Source organism: Eptatretus burgeri, chromosome 6, assembly GCF_056783735.1.
Source record: "Eptatretus burgeri isolate ZD-2024b chromosome 6, Ebu_testis_v1, whole genome shotgun sequence".
NCBI lineage: Eukaryota > Metazoa > Chordata > Myxini > Myxiniformes > Myxinidae > Eptatretus > Eptatretus burgeri.
The window spans coordinates 49,161,929-49,183,276 of NC_140966.1; the positions used below are offsets into that span (position 1 = coordinate 49,161,929).

Sequence of the window (21,348 nt, forward strand, 5' to 3'; positions counted from 1 at the left end):
TTTGTTTCCATATTATTTAAGATTTATTTCCAAAACATTCAGGTTGAATGTTCAACTGAAGATAACAGGTTAGTTAAGATGTATTTTCTTTCTCATGGTCTGACAACTGATAAGTTTTAATTATTGGTAATTAAGTTAATTAAGTAAGGTAATTAAGTTATATATTCCAGTCCAAATCAGAAATATTTAAGAATGCGATACAACATTGCAATAATTAACACCGAATGAAAATATGAAGTTTCAAGTCCTGTTTCCTTCTATTTTCAGGTTCGTACTCGCTGTGTACAACAAAGTCAACTGATGTCTGACCAGCAAGCAGCAGAAGGCGGCCAGGAGGGAGAAGACCCACCTCCCAAGCATCGGAAAGATGATAGTCATGGAGGCTCGAAGTCCAGATTGGAGCCCGAATGCATTGTGCACATCCCTGGGTTACAATATGGCCCAATGGTGCTATTGTTGCGAATCTGGAAGCCTTGTGCACACAAACATACAGGTCCTAAAGAACAGTTATACTGGTAAGTATGTGTTTTTAGTTAGGGCTCCCTACCTGTGTCTAATGGGTAATTAAATGTTCATGCGCTGCGAAGTTACTTTGATAGTTAGGGTTTTTACATCACTAACAACAACTATGGCTCCTACATCTCCAACTACAACAACAATAACCCTCTGCTCCTGGCATGCTCCGCGTGCTCGCTGGAATGCGGGTGTTCGGAATTCATTCGGGGATGGAATTCCATTCCCAAATATGGTCATGAACCGATTCGCTTGGCTGCTCACTAAGTAAGGGAATGTGTCATGTCCCACCCAATGATGAGTGGACTGAATTCCATTCCCAAATATGGTCATGAACCGATTCGCTTGGCTGCACGCCAAGTAAGGGAATGCGTCGTGTCCCACCCAATGATGAGCGGACTGAATTCCATTCCCAAATATGGTCATGAATCGGTTCGCTTGGACCGCGCCCGAGGGCGAGCCACGCCTGAGCGAACCGCGCCCGAGAGCGGGTCAAGAGGAGCGAACCATGCCCGAGAGTGATAAAAGGGACGTTGAGTGAGAGAATCGAAGGAGAGCGAGGGAATCTGCCAGAGCGTCAGAATCTGGTCGAGCGTGAGGATCTGCTGGAGCTCTGAGGGGAAGACGCATCTCTCGAGGCTGGGCGAAAGGCATCTCGTCGCTGGTGTGCTCTAGTTCTCGGCTCGTCTTGTGGCTGGCATGGTCGGCGTCGGCTGCCCTGGTTCCTTCTTGGCCGACTGGTGCCCCGGGAAGGTGCGAACGTCGAGCCGCGCGGTGCGGCCAGGTAGCCTGCTATTTTCTCGTCCCTCAGCTCGTCTTCCCTCCGAGCCGAAGAGATAATAAAGACCACTTTGGGTCCGTTTCTTTTGGGTGTGCGTCTGTGTGTGGGCCCGTCTGTATGTAGGAATTGTATAAGTGTTCTTTGCTGGACATACTTGCATCTCATTAGTCGTGATAACTCTGCTTCTTGCGTGCTTCCCCCTTTTCCCCATTATAAATAAATACATTTGTTAAATGTATCAGTTTGTTGCTGTGTTTCCTTCTTTAGCTAAGCATGATGCGTGTTGGTGAATTATAAAGGCTGTTGCCGCTGTAAATGTACGTTTGGACCGACGGAATTTCGGCAACCGTCCGCTCGGGTTGCGCACACTAACGGCTCGACTCGTACGAGGGCGGTCGAGGGTGTGAACACTCGGTAAACTCGCCACATGGAGCTTTAGGTATTTTGAAGATTGGCAAATAACTCTGTACCACGTGGTGTAATTATTGACGATTCATGGTCGGGTAAGGGACCCGTACTTTCGGAGTTTTCCGAAAGGTACGATCTAGATTCCGGGTGTTCGGTGGAGGCGACTCTGCAGCTCCGTCTAGCGGTCGTGCTCGGCGCCGATACCCGGCCCGCAACACTATTATCCACAACCAAAGATTCCATAGCCCGACTCGCAAGGTTGAAGGAGATCCGAGACAAGAGACTGGCGCAACCAAATGGATCAGTCCAACGTATGACAAGTACCTGTGACCTAATACCAGATTCCCTGACTGAGTGTCACGGATATCACAGAGAATGCTATCAACGATTTACCATGAACCTCAGTTGCCTCTCCACTCCTTCAGATCCATCTACTCCATCATGCTCCAAGTTGTCAGAGGGATTCATCAGGGGACAAGGTACTGTTTTCATCTGATTGCATCTTCTGTAACTCAAAGGGGACACAGAAGGTCAAGATCAAAGGGACACACACCACTGAAGGCTTAAGCCAGTTTGAGTGTGACGGATAGCAAACAGTTCTCGAAGTAGCTGAAAACAAATGTGACGAGAAATTACTCACACAGATAAGAGGTCATGATTTGTTTGATACAGAAACGAAGTATCACAAATCCTGCCAGTTTATCTACACACAGAATCCAGAGAAATGGAGGAGTACAAGCACAGAGGACAAGGAAAGACAAACAAACCTGGCGCAAGCACACAGTTGTCCTTTGCAGAAGTTCAGAAAGTCATAGAAAGAGATATCATTAGAGACAAACACATGATCAAACTGTCAGAGCTTTCCAGCATTTATATCGGCAGCCTACAGCATACGGATTTCGCCAATCCCAACTTCCGTGGGGAAAACCTTAAAGCTAAGTTAGAGAAACATGAGAAGTACAAGGACTCATTGACATTCTGTAGATTATTCCGCACAAGAAACTTCCAAACTTACATCGTCTACAATGCAGACAGTGGCACAAGCGACGCGGTAAGATGTGCATATGAACTTGGTTCTCTTGATATGGTCCAATAATCTGGGAGATATCTGCATCGAATGATCCTTGACACTGAAGCCACTAAAGACCCTTTCTAGGCTGCCCAAATTTGTACCAGTTCTAGCTAGATTAGGAGACACGTGGGAAGTACCCAGCGACCTGATGGATGACCTGGACGAGTTCACCTGTGCGTTATATGGAAGACCTCGTACTCGGAGCGTCGATGAGTTGCGGTTCATGAAAATGAATGAGCTGTATGCGAAAGATGATGATCGTCCGTCCCGTTTGAGCACAGTTGACATGGGCACTCTCCCTCCATGCAAGAAGAACCTAGAGCAACACATCCAGAGAGTCAACTTCCAACTTGGCATTTGGAAAAGAGCCCATGTTGCAAAACTTGAGATCTCTGAGCCAAGTAATGGACATGTGTGGATTTTAGTTGAGGGGAAGCTGGAGCCTCTTTGATACGAGGGAGGGGTCCTGCCACAGCAGTTGGCAGACATCGCTGAAGATTCAGCGAATATCAAATGACTTGGCCTCAGACTCGGACTATCTTAATGGAGACAGCTCAGAGACTGACAATGAGTCGGATTAGTTGTAATTCACGTTAACGACAAGAACATTCATTTATATTGGAGTATACTACTGTTTTGAATTGTTTTGAATACATTTTTACGGAATATATTGTTGAATATATTATTGGAAATTCGCATGATACCATAAAGGGTCCTCAGGTGAGATACAGTATATCGGTAAGTTCATGTGTAGTTAGCCCAAACCCGTTGTATAGAGGGAATATGTGTGATTCATCTGGGCTGCGACGCTTTGAGTTAGCCATTTTTCTTTCTCTATTGTTATTTTGGACCATTAAGCCACCAACAACTCAAACACCACCACCCTTGCCTCTTTACCTCCACAACTCCATCCAGCAAATATCACTTCACCGCCATTCCCAAACGACGCCCGCCAACCACCAAACCACCACAGCAAACAAACCACCACGCTCGCCTTTCTCCTTCCACAACCATCGACCCCACACCACCAGTCAACACCAAACGTCGTGCTGTCCAGGGCCCGTTCGGTAATTGATGCCGAACGCGTCGAGCCGTGGGTACGAATGCGTTCCTCTCAGGGAGAAAAAAGGATCAGGAAGGGTTCACGCCCCTTTTTCTCCGTCCAATGGGGGAGCGTCGGGTGGTATGGCCCCGCCTCCAAGCGCGATGAATGTGGATTCTTCACGGGAGAGAATTCAGATCAAAAGAGGCTCACGCCCCTTTTTGCCACACCAATGGCTGAACAGAGGGTGGCGTGGCCCCGCCTCCAATCGTGTTTTGATCCTAAAATCTGCATACAGGCTCCTCCCCCAGTCTATAAAGACGCGAGCACAAGGCGACGCGTTCGGTTTGGGTCGAGTGAAGACGGCGGTTCGGGTCGAGTGAAGACGGAGGTCGTCGTCGAGGTTGGAAAATTGTAGTGTGGTGTCGTCTCGTCGCTGGTCGCTGGGCTCATCTCGTCGTGGAATCGACCCACCTTCGCTCTTACAAGCGACCAAGCCAGCCAGCCATTTCCCTCGCTCGACTCTGAGCATAAACAATTCCCCCCCCCATCCGCGCTGAGATAGTGCCGGGGGCCCCGTTCCTTCCCCATCCGAACCGTGGTGCCGACCCAACCGTGCTGGCGCGGCACACGGCGGAGAGGGCTCACCGACCACGCCAGGGGCACAGAGTCGGGGCGCAGCTGCGCGGACATTGCGGCTTGCCCGCCATCGTGTCACGAGGACGCGGGTAAGACCTTTTTGGACCTGGCCTCGTGGACCTGGCCGCACCTCCAGGCTTCGCGCACATTTGGTCCACGGACCTGTCTGCCTCCTTGCCTGTGAGGGTGGCTTTCGTTTCCTTTGCTTTTGAATGAATGCTGTGGCGCCGTCCGACAAGTATAATTGTTTAAGTGTTGTAAATAATTATAGTCGGTAGTCGTGCTTTTCCTTTTGTTGCATTTTGTGTCATTGCATTACTGCCATACGTGTTTGTGTGTGTGAAATAAATGTGCATTGTGTGAACTGTTTCCCGTTTCGTTGCGTCTTTTTTTCCCCTTATTGAAAGCTCCATCTTGTATCACGTAAGAGATTGATAGTGGGTTTAAAACACCCGGTAAATAATTTGAACCGTCGAGGTCGACGATAACTCCGCTCGGTTATCCCTGCAGCATGGAACGAGCCGCTTTAGCGGTTCGTGTCCGTAGTCGACCTGTGGGGTGGTACAACTCCTCGGTACGCGACTCGTGCGGGTACTTAGGTATATCGACATTCGGCAATTCACCCTATTTCGCGCGGGTAGAATGCGGACTGGGTTGTGGTGAGGTTAAACCCCCACCCGTGGCTAGCTCCTTGGCAGTAGTTCCAAGAGGGTCACGACTGAATTGTCCGTTCCGGTGGGCGACGTGTCGCGATTTGAGTTACGTGGCCGATCGCATGCCGACGGGTGCGAATTCCTAACAATATGTTGTATTTAAATAATTTGCATGTTTGAGATTTGGTTATGTTATTTAGTTCCATGAATATCGTTGGAGATTTCCCGCCCGGCGGCGTGTGAACGACCGCGTCTAAGGCCCAAGTCATATTTGCTCTACGGCGAGGATACGGCGGCCGTACGCCCTCTGAATTGACAGAAACGTGCGGCGGCCACAGAGTTTCTGCGGTGGCCTCAGGGTGCCCTACGCCGTTTCGCTATATTTTACAGGCCGTAAGGTCGCCATGGAATTATAACGCAGAGTTATAACTTTTTTTCATTTCTTCATTCGCCATAGCAATTCGACAAACCGAAACAAAAGAAATGGTAAAAAAAAAAAAATTAACCCATTCGTTACCTGGCCGCACTGGCCGCACGTGCATCTGGCCGCACGTTCGCCTTAGGACCCCCTGCGGTCGCCTTGCGGGCACCTTGAGGCTACCTTGCGTCTGCCTTGAAAATTCTATGGCCGCCGCAGGGCCCCCTTAAGGTCACCATGCGACATCAAATCAAAGACCGTACGGCAACCCCACGTTTTCGGTCTCCACAATTTCTAAGACCTAAGGCCTAAGTCACATTTGCTCTACGGCGAGGATATGGCGGACGTACGCCCTCTGAATTGACAGAAACATGCGGCGGCCAGAGAGTATCTGAGGTGGCCTCAGGGTGGCCCTACGCCGTATGGCTATATTTTACAGGCCGTAAGGTCGCTGTGGAATTATAACGCGGAGTTATAACTTTTTTCATTTCTACGTTCGCCGTAGCAATTCGACAAGCCGAAAAAAAAAAACTGATAAAAAATAAAAATAAATTAACCCATTCGTTACCGTCCGTCTGGCCGCACGTTCACCTTAGTGCCCCCCTGCGGTCGCCTTGCGTCTGCCTTGAAAATTCTATGACCGCCGTAGGAACGCCCTAAGGTCACCGTGCGACATAAAATCAAAGACCGTATGGCAACCCCACGTTTTCGGTCTCCACAATTTATAAATACGCCGTGCAGCTCCCTGAAAAATAAAAACATGTGACTGCTACATTGTGTGACCGTGGAAATACTGCGGCCGCCGTATAATTGCTAGTGGCCGTAGATTTTGGAAACCCCACGGCCACCGTGGCGAATGTGACCGAGGCCTAACCAATAGCGGTCGCTTCGCCCACCGAACGGACAATCCAGTTGCGGCTTTCCGGATCAATGCCGGAAACCATCCACGGGTGTGTTTTTAACCACACCACAACCTTGTCCGCACTCTACCCGCGCTACAGGGTCTGATTGCCAAATCTTCGATTTACCGAATTATTCGCGCAGGTAGGTTACCGAGAGATTGTACCTCAACGGGACTGCTTGGAAACGAGCGGCTTAAGCAGCTCTCTTCCTTTTGGGATAACCGAGCGGGGTATTATTGCACAGTCCCGTTGGACCCGATCACTTTACCGGCTATTATAAAACCAACTATATTCCGAGTGCAAGATGGCGGCTCAATTAAGGGAAGAGGACGCAACGAACAGGTTTACATTCACACAAGAACATTTATTATAATAAAGCACGTTTGCAATTAAACAAGGCAAAACACGTATGCAATCATACAAGCAACAAAAGCACGACAAAAGAACTACGACTGTCTATACGAAATGCAATGCAAACATTTACAGCACACAAAGCACTTAACAATTTCCTACTTATTAGATGGGCCCACGGACACACGTACGCACGCACACACACACCCAAGAAATGGTGGCAGAGGCCTTTAATAACGAGCTCCAGCTCAGAGGACAGGTGAGCTGAAACCCAGAGCCTGTCTCGAACCTCTCCACCTCATGTGGTCTTCAAGTTGTTCGGACCCGGGCTCCAGCGAGAGCGAGCTGGATCCAATCGCCGTGAACCGCGATCCTTCCCGAGCTCCCGCGAATCCTCCCATGCTTCTCAACACGTGCTGGTGAGACGAGGTGCCGATCCTTCCCGTCGATGCGCCGCTTCCCCCAAGGAACCACCTCCAAGAAGAGGTCGATGAGTCACGCCAAGCCGGGATCAAAAATGGAGAACAAAGAGCTCGAAGAACAAGAACAAGAACAAGAACAAGAACAAGAACAAGAACAAGAACAAGAACAAGAACAAGAACAAGAACAAGAACAAGAACAAGAACAACAAGAAGAAGAAGAAGAAGAAGAAGAAGAAGAAGAAGAAGAAGAAGAAGCCATCATTCGCAGCTCGAGCCAAGCAACCAGCTCAACTCTCTTCCAAACAAAGCAGCTCGAAGTAAAAAGCTCTCCCGAGCCAAGCAGAAGCCGAAGCTCACTGAACCACCAAAGAAAAAAGCCCCCAAAAAGCCTCCTCCCGAGCCAGGCCTCAGCTGAAGCTCACTGAGCCAGCCGAAGCAAAAAGCTTCCGAAGGCCTCAACCCTGACGCAAGCCAAGCAGGACCCGACGGTCTGCTGAACGACTACTCTCTGCCGAAGCAAAAAGCTTACTCATCAACTTCCGAACACGAACAAAGAAAAGATCACCTCTTATCCTTCTCCCGCCCTTCCCCCGCTCCCGGCGTGACTCATGACTCATGCCCTCGTGCTCCATCCCCCGCTCATCCACGGGTGGGAGGGAGTTGTTGACATCATGAGTCACGGGACGGCAGGGTTCTGCTTGCTCTTCGCAGAAGAGGGGGAGGGATGTCTCCATTGTTCGTTCCGGAACTATTAAATCGATCCGCAGCGCATCTAATCGATTTCTGAACATTTAAACAATGAAAGGTGAGCTATCTAGGGAACAAGCACTTATCGACATAGCTGACTAAAGGAACCTGTATGTTGTGTGCAATCGAATTCCCAAATTCGTAACAATTTAGTGTTCAATATGATGCAGATATAATGCAAATATAAACACGATTTTATGCACTCTGCATTGGCACTGTAAGTCGTAGATGTATGTTAGGAAATATGATGGATGAATATGGGAAGAAATATGAAGGATAATGAAATAATGCACGTAAAATATTCTTGTATTGTAGGGAAGTGACATGATCTGGATTATGGAGATATGGACTGGAAATGTTTATGTGCAATGAAATATCCTGAAGTTTGGTGATGCTGATGGTGGCCATCTTGGATTTTTGGTTGCTTTCAAAGTATATGATTAAATAATATTTTGTGTGGTATTATAACTAATTCTCTGTAATCATGGTAATAGTTTTTCCAAGTGATGTTCCATAAAAGTGACCACAAATGTGTATTTCATCAAAATGTGGTTGATTGAAAACATTATTTGTCTGAATACCCGTATGATGCTTATTGTGTGATAACGTATATTTTCATAATAGTTACTTGATATTTTCGAAAAATAAAAGGTAATTAATACCGGTTCTCATTATCATTGAATAGTCTGTACCTGCAATAAAATTCATATAATGTCAAATATATTTATTGAGGAATATGGAGTGTTTATTTTGTGTTTATTCGAAAGATAGGGAATATATTGTTACGGTTCTCGGAACCGTATGCATACAACATACAGTTGTCCTGAGTCAGTTATTCCATTAATATACGTATAGTTAGATCCCTTCCTTGTGTTTAGTGGGAAGACAAGGGAGTGCGTTGCGATGGGCTATAGTTAGGATTAATAAATCATTTTCCACTTTTATTTTATTCGCTCCTTTTTCTAAGGCAAATTCATCTCGCTTGCAACCCTCGTTTCGCTGGCCACAGCGTACCACCGTCTACCCGCTGTATCCGGAGTCTCGTTTTCTGAGGCAAAATCCTGACATTCGCTATGGAAGCTGTGCCACCATCCACCTTCCAAAACCCAGACACGTGCGGCGTGGGTGGGCCAAACTAGCGTCTGGCTGAAACATCGCCCAGAAAGGCGGACCACATGAAGGCCCGGTCCAATCGGGATGCTCGGATCGGACGATGACGTCGGTTCCACCATGGCTTCTCCCCGAGCTCCGTGATCTATAAAGTACGGAGCAATCCTCAGAGTGGGGACGAAGTTGGGGTGGATGGAAAGGAAGAAGTCGGTTGGAGTTGTTGGATGCGAAGGTATTGAGTTGAATGGGAAGGTTGTGGTTGGATGGGAAGGTTGTTGTTGTTGTTGTTGTGGGAGGCCGTTGGAAGGAGAAGTGCGAAAGGGAATTGAAGGAGTTGTTGTAAAGGTGTTCCGGCTGCTTGGTTCTGTTTACGTCTCATCTTGACAACCAGCCAGCCTACTGGTTCCCACCGACACGACCTCGACCAAACCTCTCACCTGATCCTGTCTACTGCTCAACTTTCACCATTTTGGACTCCGCTCTCCTCCACTCAAGCTCCTGCTGCAGACACCATTACCACATGTGTGGCTGTGGAGCAAACTGCACAGCTTTTGTCGGGTGCCGCACCATGGAGCATCCCTTCCCCCAAAACGCTCAGGTACCAAAAACTGTGACCTCAACTCCTCCCTCCCTGGCTGCAAAAGTCCTTTGCCTTTCATTGGGTTTATTTGGTCTGAGTGTGTGTCCGAGTGTGTTGGTGCCTGTCCGTTAGATAAGCCTGTATAAGATCTTTTATTGTTGTGATTGTTGCTTTTATTAATCTCGCGTCAAGTCTGCGCTGTCTGCTTTTGTAAGTTGCTTGTATAATTTCCGCACCCCACACCTCTCTCATCTTTCCCTGCATTACATCCCCAATAAACATTTGTTGTGCCACATGCTTTTCCTCGCTTATTGTAAATAAATAATAATTGTAGAAATGTTCCCAGCTCACCTTTGTCTTTTCCTCCACTGGTCCAGCATGGTTCGCATCTAAGTTTAGCCGGGTCTTTATTCCCAACAATCCGTTCCTTCTAGCCGGTGCGTCCATGGCAGTGCCGCTCAGCTGCATCCGATCCGGAAAGGTAATCCGTAGTTGGTAGAGTGATCTGGTTCGGACAAGGAGTACCGAGGGCGTGGTTCCCCGGTGGTTAATTAGGTAACCTGATTCTAGACAGGAGGACCCTAGGTCACGCGGTTGAGTTATTGGCATCCACGGTCGGTTAAGCGACCTGCCGCGTCACATAATTATCCGTGAGCGATGGCCTACAATTCTGGGGAGTCTGGTGGGAATCGACATAGCTTTCCCCCAACCTCGTGGTCTTCTCACCCGACCCCACAACAATATATTCAAATGTATATAATTTCATTTAGATTTAATGTACAACACTGTTAGACATATACAGATGATCAGAATGCAATTATCTTCAATTTGATGCATCATATATATATATATATATATATATATATATATATATATATATATATATATATATATATATATATATATATATATATATGATTTGGTCCTTCTGCATGTCATTTTGATTCCATCCCTAAATTGAATTTGACGCAAATCGATAATAAAATAATTTTAGGGTACCCCTATTCAAAAGGTCAAAACAGGTAGTGCATCCCAAAATTTTCAATGTTAACATTCATATTCGTGTTCAGTATATCCAGGGGATTCAGAAAAACATAGGTTTGCTGGGAGGTGGGGGTGCACTGTGGCCATATCTGGCCTCATACAGTTTATATAATCTTTCAATCACATTGATCAGAATCTTCAAAAACATGTGATCACAAGTCAAAGTAAACTAAAAATCATCTTAAAATGCAAAGCCCATCCACAATCTAATCAATCTAATCATCCACAATGTTATACTCAATCTAATCTTGATGAAAATAGCTAAAAAAAAAAATTATGATAATTTTATTAATTATTTGCTCCATATTCCAAAAATATAGATATGTTGAGAATTTGATGATAAAGGCTCAGATTGTAAAAAAAAATTATATAAAAAATAAAAAGTTATGGCATGGACAGGCATGCTGAAATTGAAATGGTAAATAAATAAACACAGAAATGATTTAAGAAAAAAAAGAAAAAAAACCCCCGTCATCTCAGGCTCATGCGTGCTGGACAGGCTGGTGGAGCCTATTTCTACGTACTGAGAGTTTGCCCTTTGATATTTTCACCCAATGATTAATTAGTCTTAAACATATTGTTGTGTCAACTGCGCAACTAACGGCGACCTCGTCGCGGCAGGAGGTGTAAGTCCCGCAATGTCCCGAGCGGCTCAACTCCTGTGGAGACGTTCCGAATCGATGGTGGGCAATGCGCGCGCTGGTCGTGAGGAGCGACACAAGAAACCTCAAAGCTTTTAAACCAAACGGGTTTATTTACTGAACCACAAGAGTAAAAAACGACCAGGGATGACTGCACTCGACGTAGGAGATGACAGCGGGTTGTGGGGGGAAAGAAAAGGAAAATAACGAATCGATAATAATTATGTACAAATGGGTAACAAGAAAATTCAAAGAAACTAAAGCAACTCAAAACGAACTGTGTCACAGACAGGAAGGGAACAAAAACCGGGGGACGCAGGTCTGGGGCAGCGGGGACGAGCAGGTAATGGGGAGGGTCGAGCAGGTAATGGGAAGGGTCGAGCAGGTAATGGGGAGGGACGACAACAAGGCGAACAGACGATGGCAGGACAATGAGGAGATCGGCAGGACAACGAAAAAGCTCCTGGCAATGAACACAGGCAGAGGCAGGCAGGCAGGATGACTTCCTCGACTTTTTCTCCTTGGTCTCCCTCAGACTCACCCTCTCGAACGTTCTTCCTCGACCAACTGCCTTTTTCCTCCTCGACCTATCCTCAGACTTCAACTCTCACAAACTGCCTTGATTGTCCTCTCTCAACCAACTCCCAAATTAGCTCCTCCCTTTCCTTCCTCTTTGGCAACGCTGCACACCTTTTTGGAGGCATCTATAACTCTGCTCCCCCCCCTTTTGGGGTAGCACCCCTCCCAGGCAATCTATTGCGCTGCCCCCCACGACTTTTGTGCCCAAATTTGACCTTTTTCCTGAGGCCACGGTCGATATTGTTGCGTCTGCAGCCGATGAACACCAGCCTTGGACGAATAGCCGGACGGTCTTAACTCCGTGGCTAACAGCCAAAATTCTTGGCAATTATAACGTGTGTGAGATGGAAAGGCAGTAAAGGCGCTTACTTGAACGGAAGCACATGGGTTTATTCTCGAACCCACAACTAAATTCAGCAATAATGGTTTAATGAAAATATATCAAAGAGGTGAACATGAAAGGTGAGGTAAAAGTAAATCCTAATTTGAGACGTCTCCACTCGATCACAAAAACAGACAAGGGGAAAGATAAAACAAAAGAAAATCCCCCCTTCATGCCGGCACTCAGATTTGCATCCAGAAATGGCTTTTAGGAGCCTGGTGGTCGTCGAACCTTGAATTCACCGCAGGGGAAGTGCACAAGATGGCGCGGAGTCGCTCTCCATGGCACCACGTACGTGAGGTAATTTGTGCGGCAAGACCTCTTTCACTCTCCACTCCATCTAAAGCGCCAAGAGCCCCACAAACCACCACCACAACACCTTCTCACGATCAAAATTGCCAACACCGCTCTCTCTCAGTACTTGCAACACCTATACACCAAATGGTGCCGCCTTCCTCCTCGATCATATAACGAGACTACTCTTTTTGTTCCAACGGCTGTTTCTCACAAGAACCTTCTGCCTGACGTCACCCCGACCAATCATGAACTTTGGGAGCCTGGGCTACTGGTTACAATTACTAGGAGGCAGGGTTTAGTCTGCCCAGGAATGTTCGGGTTCTGTGGGCAATTGGGTTGGTTTTTTGGTGTTGTTGTAAAAACGTAGCTTTTTTATGGCCGGCCTTGTAAATGTAAAAACTTAGAAAAAGGTCACAGGTCGCAATCACATACTGGGAGAAGCCAGACTTGGACCCAACACCTCGTTAACACACCACCACCACCCCCCCCCACCTCCCTCCCGGTGTGGTGACACGTTCACAAACAATCTTAAGTTCACAGTTGTCCCGACTTAAATTACATCAAGATGTCTCCTACCTGTCCACGGACCATGCTATACTTTACAATCCTATCTTCACTCTGGGATTCCTCCATCTACCGCCACAAACATAACAGTATCAAGTGAATTGGTATCGAAATAACCTGAACACAAAGTAATAAATGTTCACACCATGAAAGTACCACGACACTACAGCAGCACGGGTGAACAACCCGTTCAGCTGCACCCGCAGTACCTGCACCAGAACACACCTTTACATCGGCCAGGATATCATGTGTGGGATTGTCAGTTCAATGGAGTTTATATACAGATTATTTAAAACATACTGTTGTGGAAATGACTCCTGGAGGATAAAAGGTCCTTAATATAATTCTAGTTATTCCTTAGTATGTGTTCTTCATCAGGGTTTCTAAACTCAAGGACGGGAAGGGTGGGTCAGGAGGGTAGGGAGGGGGTGCTCCTTTGAGATTAAGGAAGGCTTTAAAGAAAAACAAGTCTGAAGACGACGATGGTTCACGAGCGGTATTTGACGATGTAGAATGTTTCAGAAGTCAAGGATGAGACAATGTGATAATGTTTGACCAAGTTATAAAAATGATCAACATGATGTGGTACGGGTGACAGGTTATTAGCTGCAAAATGTCAAAAACCCGGTTTCGTTCAACAACTTTCAAAATTTGACCTTTGCATAACCTTTAAAGGTCACAAAACAATGTTGTGGACATTAAAATAAGGAAACAGGATACGTGCTATAGCTTAATGGAGTTAGATCGTAGAAGAAGGTCAAAAACCCGGTTCGAGTCCCACAACTTTGAAAATTTGACCTTTGTGAACTTTAAAGGTCAAAGGTCGAGGATTATGACCTTTGGTGCAAAACTTCCTCTGGAACATTCCAGGAACAATATAACGTCATATAGGCTATATGGCATTTCACACTCCTCGGATTATCCATACTTTGATGAAATCAGTGTAAAAACAAACTTGAAGGGGGCGCCACGGGCAAGGTGTTCGAGATAGAGAAAAATGGTTTCAAGACTTTAGGTGGGGAATGACCTCAAGATTATGCATAAAAAATATTGTCATCCTCGCTCTCAAAGTTTGGGCGGTCGTATGATTTTTATGTCAAAATTCGCAATTTTCTAAGTTTGTGACCTTGTGACCTTGACCTTGGGACGAAAATGAAAAATCGAGCTCCGTGTGGCTATGCAGGTGCCATTGGGGTAACCAAATACCCAAACCCCTGCCAGATTCGACAAACCCCTCGGAGAAGATGGATTTTTATGTCAAAATTCGCAATTTTCTTAGTTCGTGACCTTGACCTTGGGACGAAAATGTAAAAATAAAAAAAATAAAAATAAAAAAAAAATAAAAAAAAATCGAGCTCGGTGGGGCTATGCAGGTGCCATTGGGCTCACGAAATACCCAAACCCCTGTCAGATTTGCCAAACCCCCAAGTAGAAGATGCAAATTGAAATTGGCTACCTCCTAAAAACACATGTTTTTTGGGCGTGGCTCCGCCCATAATGGGCGCACGACGCCCATTCTCAGGAAAACACAACTAGATCATGATATAAACCTCCCACCAAAATTTTATCAGGATCGGATCAAAACCCATGGAGCTATGCTCGGGACAGACAGACAGACAGACAGACAGACAGACAGACAGACAGACAGACAGACAGACAGACACACACCAATAACAAATATAGTGGCCACTTATTTTTTCGTGAAAAATATTTTTTCGTGAACCAACTTAAGGAATTTTTACTCCGCCACCGAAGGTGAAGGAGGTTATGTTTTCACCCCTTTCTGTCTGTTTGTTTATTTGCGTACAGGATATCTCAAAAAGTTGTGGACGGATCCGGATGAAATTTTGTGGACAGGCTCGGTGTGTGTGACAAGGACAAACTGATGAGATTTTGGTGAAGATCCGGATCCGGATCAGACTACGAGAATTTTTTAAGTGATTCTTCACAATTGAGAGGGAGGTCCAAAAACAATATATAGCATGATATCTCAAAAGGTTGTGAACGGATTCAGATGAAACTTGGTGGACAGGTTGGGTGTGTGAGAAGGACGAATGGATTCGATTTTGGTGAAGATCCGGACCCGGATCCGCCGACTGGAATTTTTTAAGTGGAGCTTCACCATTGAGAAATAGTGCTAAACCGATAATATAGCACGATAGTTAAAAAGTTGGAGACAGATTCGGATGAAACTTGGTGGATATGTTGTGTGTGTGGCAAGGACGAATTGATTCGATTTTGGTGAAGATCTGAATCCGGATCTGGATACGAGAATTTTTTTTATTTTTAAAGTGATTCTTCACCGTTGAGAGATAGGGCCAAATACGATATGGTACTGCATAGCATGATATTTCAAAAATGTATTGGGACTGATGTGTTCTCGTGGATCAGGCATTACGTGGTGGAAGTCCGTGCTCTACCAAGTGCCCTTCTAGTTGAATGTGCAATGATCCTCAAAACAAGGATGTCCTTTAAGGGAAAACTTGAGGAAATATGCAAGTAAATCCTCAAATCTTTCCTTGAGGATGCTTTATGCAACAACCAGTATCATTACGGAATTTTGGCAACAATGGGCTGCCTATAAATGTGCTGATCAGCAAGTGAGTAATAAATTGATTGTGATACACAAGTCAAACAAATACCCCTGACTCTACCCCCCCCCCCCCAAGCCGTACATCACGTTCAAATCCCAGCCGTACATCACGTTCAAACCCCAGCAGTACATCACGTTCAAACCCCAGCAGTACATCACGTTCAAATCCCAGCAGTACATCACGTTCAAATCCCAGCCGTACATCACGTTCAAATCCCAGCCGTACATCACGTTCAAATCCCAGCCGTACATCACGTTCAAATCCCAGCCGTACATCACGTTCAAACCCCAGCCGTACATCACGTTCAAACCCCAGCCGTACATCACGTTCAAATCCCAGCAGTACATCACGTTCAAACCCCAGCAGTACATCACGTTCAAATCCCAGCCGTACATCAAGTTCAAATCCCAGCCGTACATCACGTTCAAACCCCAGCCGTACATCACGTTCAAACCCCAGCCGTACATCACGTTCAAACCCCAGCCGTGCATCACGTTCAAACCCCAGCCGTGCATCACGTTCAAACCCCAGCCGTGCATCACGTTCAAACCCCAGCCGTGCATCATGTTCAAACCCCAGCCGTGCATCACGTTCAAACCCCAGCCGTGCATCACGTTCAAACCCCAGCCGTGCATCACGTTCAAACCCCAGCCGTGCATCACGTTCAAACCCCAGCCGTGCATCACGTTCAAACCCCAGCCGTACATCACGTTCAAACCCCAGCCGTGCATCACGTTCAAACCCCAGCCGTACATCACGTTCAAACCCCAGCCGTACATCACGTTCAAACCCCAGCCGTGCATCACGTTCAAACCCCAGCCGTACATCACGTTCAAACCCCAGCCGTACATCACGTTCAAACCCCAGCCGTGCATCACGTTCAAACCCCAGCCGTGCATCACGTTCAAACCCCAGCCGTACATGTTAAAATGAATGAGTTTCCAAAGTAAACACCCCGAAATGAGAACTTACGGTGAAATTCAATATTAAGTCTGTCCTTCAAATTCATGATTCCAGAATGTAGCATTCTTCGCACACTCTCCGCATATTCCTGCCAAGAAGATTTTTCATCATTAAAACATCATAAAAACATCATCATCATCATCATCATTAAAACATCATAAAAACATCATCATCATCATCATCATTAAAACATCATAAAAACATCATCATCATCATCATTAAAACATCATCATTATCATCATCATTAAAACATGATCATCATCATCATCATCATTAAAACATCATCATCATCAAGCACAGTTTGTGAAGTTTTTACCTGTAAACCCAAGGTAGCCACATCATCGCGAGTTACTCCCCACATTCAAACACTCACAGCAAGTAACTCGTATTCACAGTGGGATCAAGTGTGCACACACAGGGGGATGATCAGCAGAGTCAGAAGGTTTTACCAAAACAGGAAAACACCGACATGACGAGATTAAACCGGTTAAAATGATCTCAATGTGAAACCGACGCGAACGACGTTCATTCACGAGAACAAACCCAGCGGCAGCGGTTCATTTTCATTCCACCCCCCCCCCACCTATAATCAACACTTTCAATCACCCTCACCCTCAGCCTGACCCTCATCCTCACCCTGACCCTCACCCTGACCCTCTTCCTGATCCTCACCCTGATCCTCACCCTCACCCTGATCCTCTTCCTGACCCTCACCCTCACCCTGACCCTCACCCTGATCCTCACCCTGACCCTCTTCCTGACCCTCACCCTGACCCTCACCCTGACCCTCTTCCTGACCCTCACCCTGATCCTCTTCCTGACCCTCACCCTCACCCTGACCCTCACCCTCACCCTGATCCTCTTCCTGACCCTGACCCTCACCCTGATCCTCACCCTGACCCTCTTCCTGACCCTCTTCCTGACCCTGAACCTCTTCCTGATCCTCACCCTGACCCTCACCCTGACCCTCACCCTGACCCTGACCCTCACCCTGATCCTCACCCTGATCCTCTTCCTGACCCTGAACCTCTTCCTGATCCTCACCCTGACCCTCACCCTGACCCTCTTCCTGACCCTGACCCTCACCCTGATCCTCACCCTGACCCTGAACCTCTTCCTGATCCTCACCCTGATCCTCACCCTGATCCTCACCGCATGTAAACGAAGGATGTACTGATTCTCCAAATCGTAGGGTAAATCTTCCTTGTTTTTCTGAGTCATGGCGATACGATCAGTCCTCCTCTTCGTTCCCATAAAACTTTAATTCCCTCAGAATCTTCGACGTTTCATTCGGCGACCAAGCGACTCATCTGTGAAGAAGTGCAGATCAATGTATAACTCGGGTGGACTCGCTCCACATAACGTAGTACGGCCTGCACCAGCTCGTCAAGCAAGCCTGTCATGATCCCAGAATGCAAAACTAAACATTGCATCGCCGACTCGTTCCACAGTGAAATTATTAAACCTCTCCTCCAGAAATACCACATCACCAACACGCACTCACGGAAATGACCCGCACACACAGCCAGTTCGATGTGGTAAAAAAAATATATTTCACCGCCAAAGAGAATAACGCCAGCTACACCGCCCACATTGTGACGCTCTTTGACGTTTTCCCACCTCATGTCGATGCAACAGAGAAGAAGTGAAGACGTTAGGAAAAGCTTACTAATATAATGGTCAATCGACATTCACTAATATTAATACCAATGATAAGTGTTCATCGGAGTTAATGAACACAGTGTATGAAGTATTAAAACAAGCTAAATGAGCTAAGCTGTTAGCTCAGCGCACTGACGTATGGGTAAAAAAAAGACTTCCGCTGATGACGTATTTCCTCTGACGTCACGTCCTTGCCAACATGGTGAGTATTGTTTTGTGCGATGCACTTATCCGTAGCAATCCGTCGAAATCAGACGAATCCTTCACCATCAGCCTGTCCCCTGCAATCAACTTTAATGGGGGACTTAATTGCGTTTAATTTTACTCTTCGAATCCTGTATTTGAAAGGTTTTAAGTTGGATTTGGCAGCTCGAGGCCTCGGCTAGTTACGGGCCCAGTTCATGGTACAATTTACCTCACTTTTAACTTGGAAAAACTGGACCTCGTGTGTTGTGTTCGCAGTTATGAAGTGTGTGTCGTTCAGTTTTACAAACGTGAACATTGATTTTACCTGCTGTGTAAACTCTCGCGCTCATCGTGCGTGTACTGAATGCTCGCGCCACCACAAGCTTGTCAGGGGTGATTTATTTAGTTCTTGTGGATTTATTGATTTATTTATTTTGTTCTTCCAATGTTTGTGCGTGCAGGTGAACGTTCCCAAAACGCGCAGGACGTTCTGCAAGCGGTGCCGCAAGCACCAGCTGCACAAGGTGACGCAATACAAGAAGGGAAAGGACTCTCTGTATGCCCAGGGTGAGTGTCCATGAGTAAACGAACTAAACACTTGGACATCGTGTGTGTGTGTGTGTGTGTGTGTGTGTGTGTGTGTGTGTGTGTGTGTGTGTGTGTGTGTGTGTGTGTGTGTGTGTGTGTGTGTGTGTGAGTGAGATCTTTTTCTGTTCTTCTAAACAGCTGTCAGGATGATTTGGAGGTATGCACGCTCGCCTCCAAGCTGTGTAGCCTGGGTTCGAATCCCAACCCAGCTGTAAACTCATCACGGTGATTCCTCAATGTCTGTGCCGTCTGTCGGATGGACGTTCAACTGGGACGTCATGATCCCACGGGGTCCTTTACGAAGAGTGGGGGTAGTTGTCATAGAAACCCCCAATAAATTCTTACCCCTGACTCGTTGCTGGGAAGTCAGTGGCGAATCGCTCAGCATATATCCTTCACCAAGAGACTGTTTGAACAGCAGCTCCAATGCTCTGTACAGAGATGATGGTGGGTTGATGATCCGAAATTGAGAGGGGGGAAATGTAAATGGCGTCTTTTTTTTTTGTCATCGAGCCAGCAAGCTGGGAGAAACAATTCACATTTGTTGCCACAGCTGATGCGATTTAAATGCTCTAATGGTGGCGAGGTGCCCTGTATGAAACTGTTCGATTAAACGTAGCTTTTTGATGCTGAGGGTCTGTAATAAAAAATTTACATTGCTTCAAGACACGTGACCAATTGCAAATCAATACCAGTTCAATTATTAAGAACAAAGAGCAATGCCAACGATACTTCATGTGAAGCATGAGGGAATAAATATTTTACTGAATTTGTTCAATGCACAAGGTGGTAAGATCACTGTCTATGATGAAAGTGGGAAGATGTTTGTAAATGTTTGCTTGTATAATATACACATACACACACACACACACACACACACACACACACACCTTTTTATCAAACTATTCAGTCATGTGTTTAATTTTTCATCTTAACTTTTACAGGTAAGCGTCGATATGACCGCAAACAAAGTGGTTATGGTGGTCAGACGAAGCCCATCTTCCACAAGAAGGTGAGGCTTTCGCGAAGCGTAAAGTACAATTTTTCTCGTCTCCAAAGCCTTTCTGTAATTTCATTGTAATATCGTTTTCTGCAGCTTGGTTACCCTGATGATGTTTGCATCTATTTTATGAAACAGGCCAAAACCACCAAGAAGATTGTGTTGCGGTTAGAATGTGTCGAGCCAAACTGCCGTGCGAAGCGCATGCTCCCAATCAAGCGTTGCAAACACTTTGAGCTTGGTGGAGATAAGAAACGCAAGGTACGACCTCGTCTTGCTTCAACTCCATCACACATCCTTTTCACTTCTTCCCCTTCCGTCCGCCCCCGCCCATTTTCACATCGATATGTACTTGAGTCGAGGCATCTTATTTTTTGCTTTTTTTTTTTTTTCCAGGGACAAGTGATCCAATTCTGAAGGTGCTTCTGCTCGTGTGTCTGGATCACTCTGCTCCTGTAAACACTTTCAAGTTGCGGTTGATAAATAAAAGTTTTGAACCTTTCACTTTGTTTCTGACTTTTGTTGAGTGAACTGTGTTTAACATAAGCATTTGGTTTTTGCAAGAGGTTATTTAAATTATTCTGAACAATTTGAATCTGATTCACCTTCAAAGAATGCCAAAAAATATAATTCCTGACTTTGGCTGTTTTGAGACTTGTAAGGGGCAAGGATCGTTCAATGAACATGGTCTGCTGTATTATATTTATAGTTATTTATTTTTGCGATAACATATGGGTTGTCATACGCATTCTTATATAATCAAGATTGATGGCAGATGTTTTGTAATCTTGAGCTGAAATGTGGTGAGGTGTTTCTCTTCTAGTTTTTCTTTTTCAATGAGGATCGGTGTGTGCAATGTTTTGTTTTTATTTTTATTTTCTTTACCATCTGTCTGATTGGGCGAGTAGGGTTCGGGATTTGACTCGCTGACCTCCCAGACTCGTTTTTGTGGTTGATTCCTTGCAATTAAATGAGTGAGATTGCTTGTTAAACTAGAACGGCACTTGTGCGTATCGTCTCATCTTGCGTGTTCATTCGAAACAAAAATACCATCGTTAAGTGAACGCATTATGGCCTATATACCTGTATCATCATACCTATGATGCTACTTTTGTGGCACAGGTTGTGAACATCATAAATTTAATACCTCACTTGCATCAGGTCATACATTGGATGTAGGAAGCTTCATTTATTTTATTTTTTATTTTGG

At 45.9% G+C, this 21,348-nt stretch overlaps 2 protein-coding genes across 17 annotated transcripts in view; one reads left to right on the forward strand and one right to left on the reverse strand.

The window, feature by feature from the left end:
• Nucleotides 1–18,479, reverse strand: part of LOC147024733 (transcription initiation factor TFIID subunit 7-like) — a 59,126-nt gene extending 40,647 nt beyond the window's left edge. Inside the window, exons 1-3 of one of the 15 annotated variants that reach the window (XM_085884939.1) lie at nucleotides 17,855–18,188; nucleotides 16,712–16,790; nucleotides 9,990–10,143 (exon numbers count right to left, since the gene is read on the reverse strand). Coding sequence is in view for 11 of the 15 variants with exons in the window: in XM_085884931.1 (XP_085741057.1) it covers nucleotides 16,712–16,790; nucleotides 17,855–17,956 (181 nt within the window). In the remaining 4 variants the exon portion in view is untranslated. Of the gene's footprint in view, nucleotides 1–9,989; nucleotides 10,144–16,711; nucleotides 16,791–17,018; nucleotides 17,275–17,854; nucleotides 18,196–18,322 lie in introns of those variants that run through there. The other 14 variants (XM_085884941.1, XM_085884934.1, XM_085884931.1 and 11 more) reach the window with 14 other exon arrangements.
• Nucleotides 18,434–20,642, forward strand: LOC147024734 (large ribosomal subunit protein eL42). Of its 2 annotated transcripts, none has more exons than XM_085884948.1 (5): nucleotides 18,434–18,566; nucleotides 19,012–19,117; nucleotides 20,083–20,150; nucleotides 20,277–20,399; nucleotides 20,535–20,642. In XM_085884948.1, the coding sequence occupies exons 1-5, from the start codon at nucleotides 18,564–18,566 to the stop codon at nucleotides 20,553–20,555; spliced, it is 321 nt and encodes a 106-aa protein (XP_085741074.1). In that variant the 5' UTR covers nucleotides 18,434–18,563; the 3' UTR covers nucleotides 20,556–20,642. The 2 variants fall into 2 exon arrangements, with proteins under 2 accessions (XP_085741074.1, XP_085741075.1); XM_085884949.1 differs by lacking the exon at nucleotides 18,434–18,566 and adding an exon at nucleotides 18,746–18,768.
• Nucleotides 20,643–21,348: the final 706 nt, after the last annotated feature.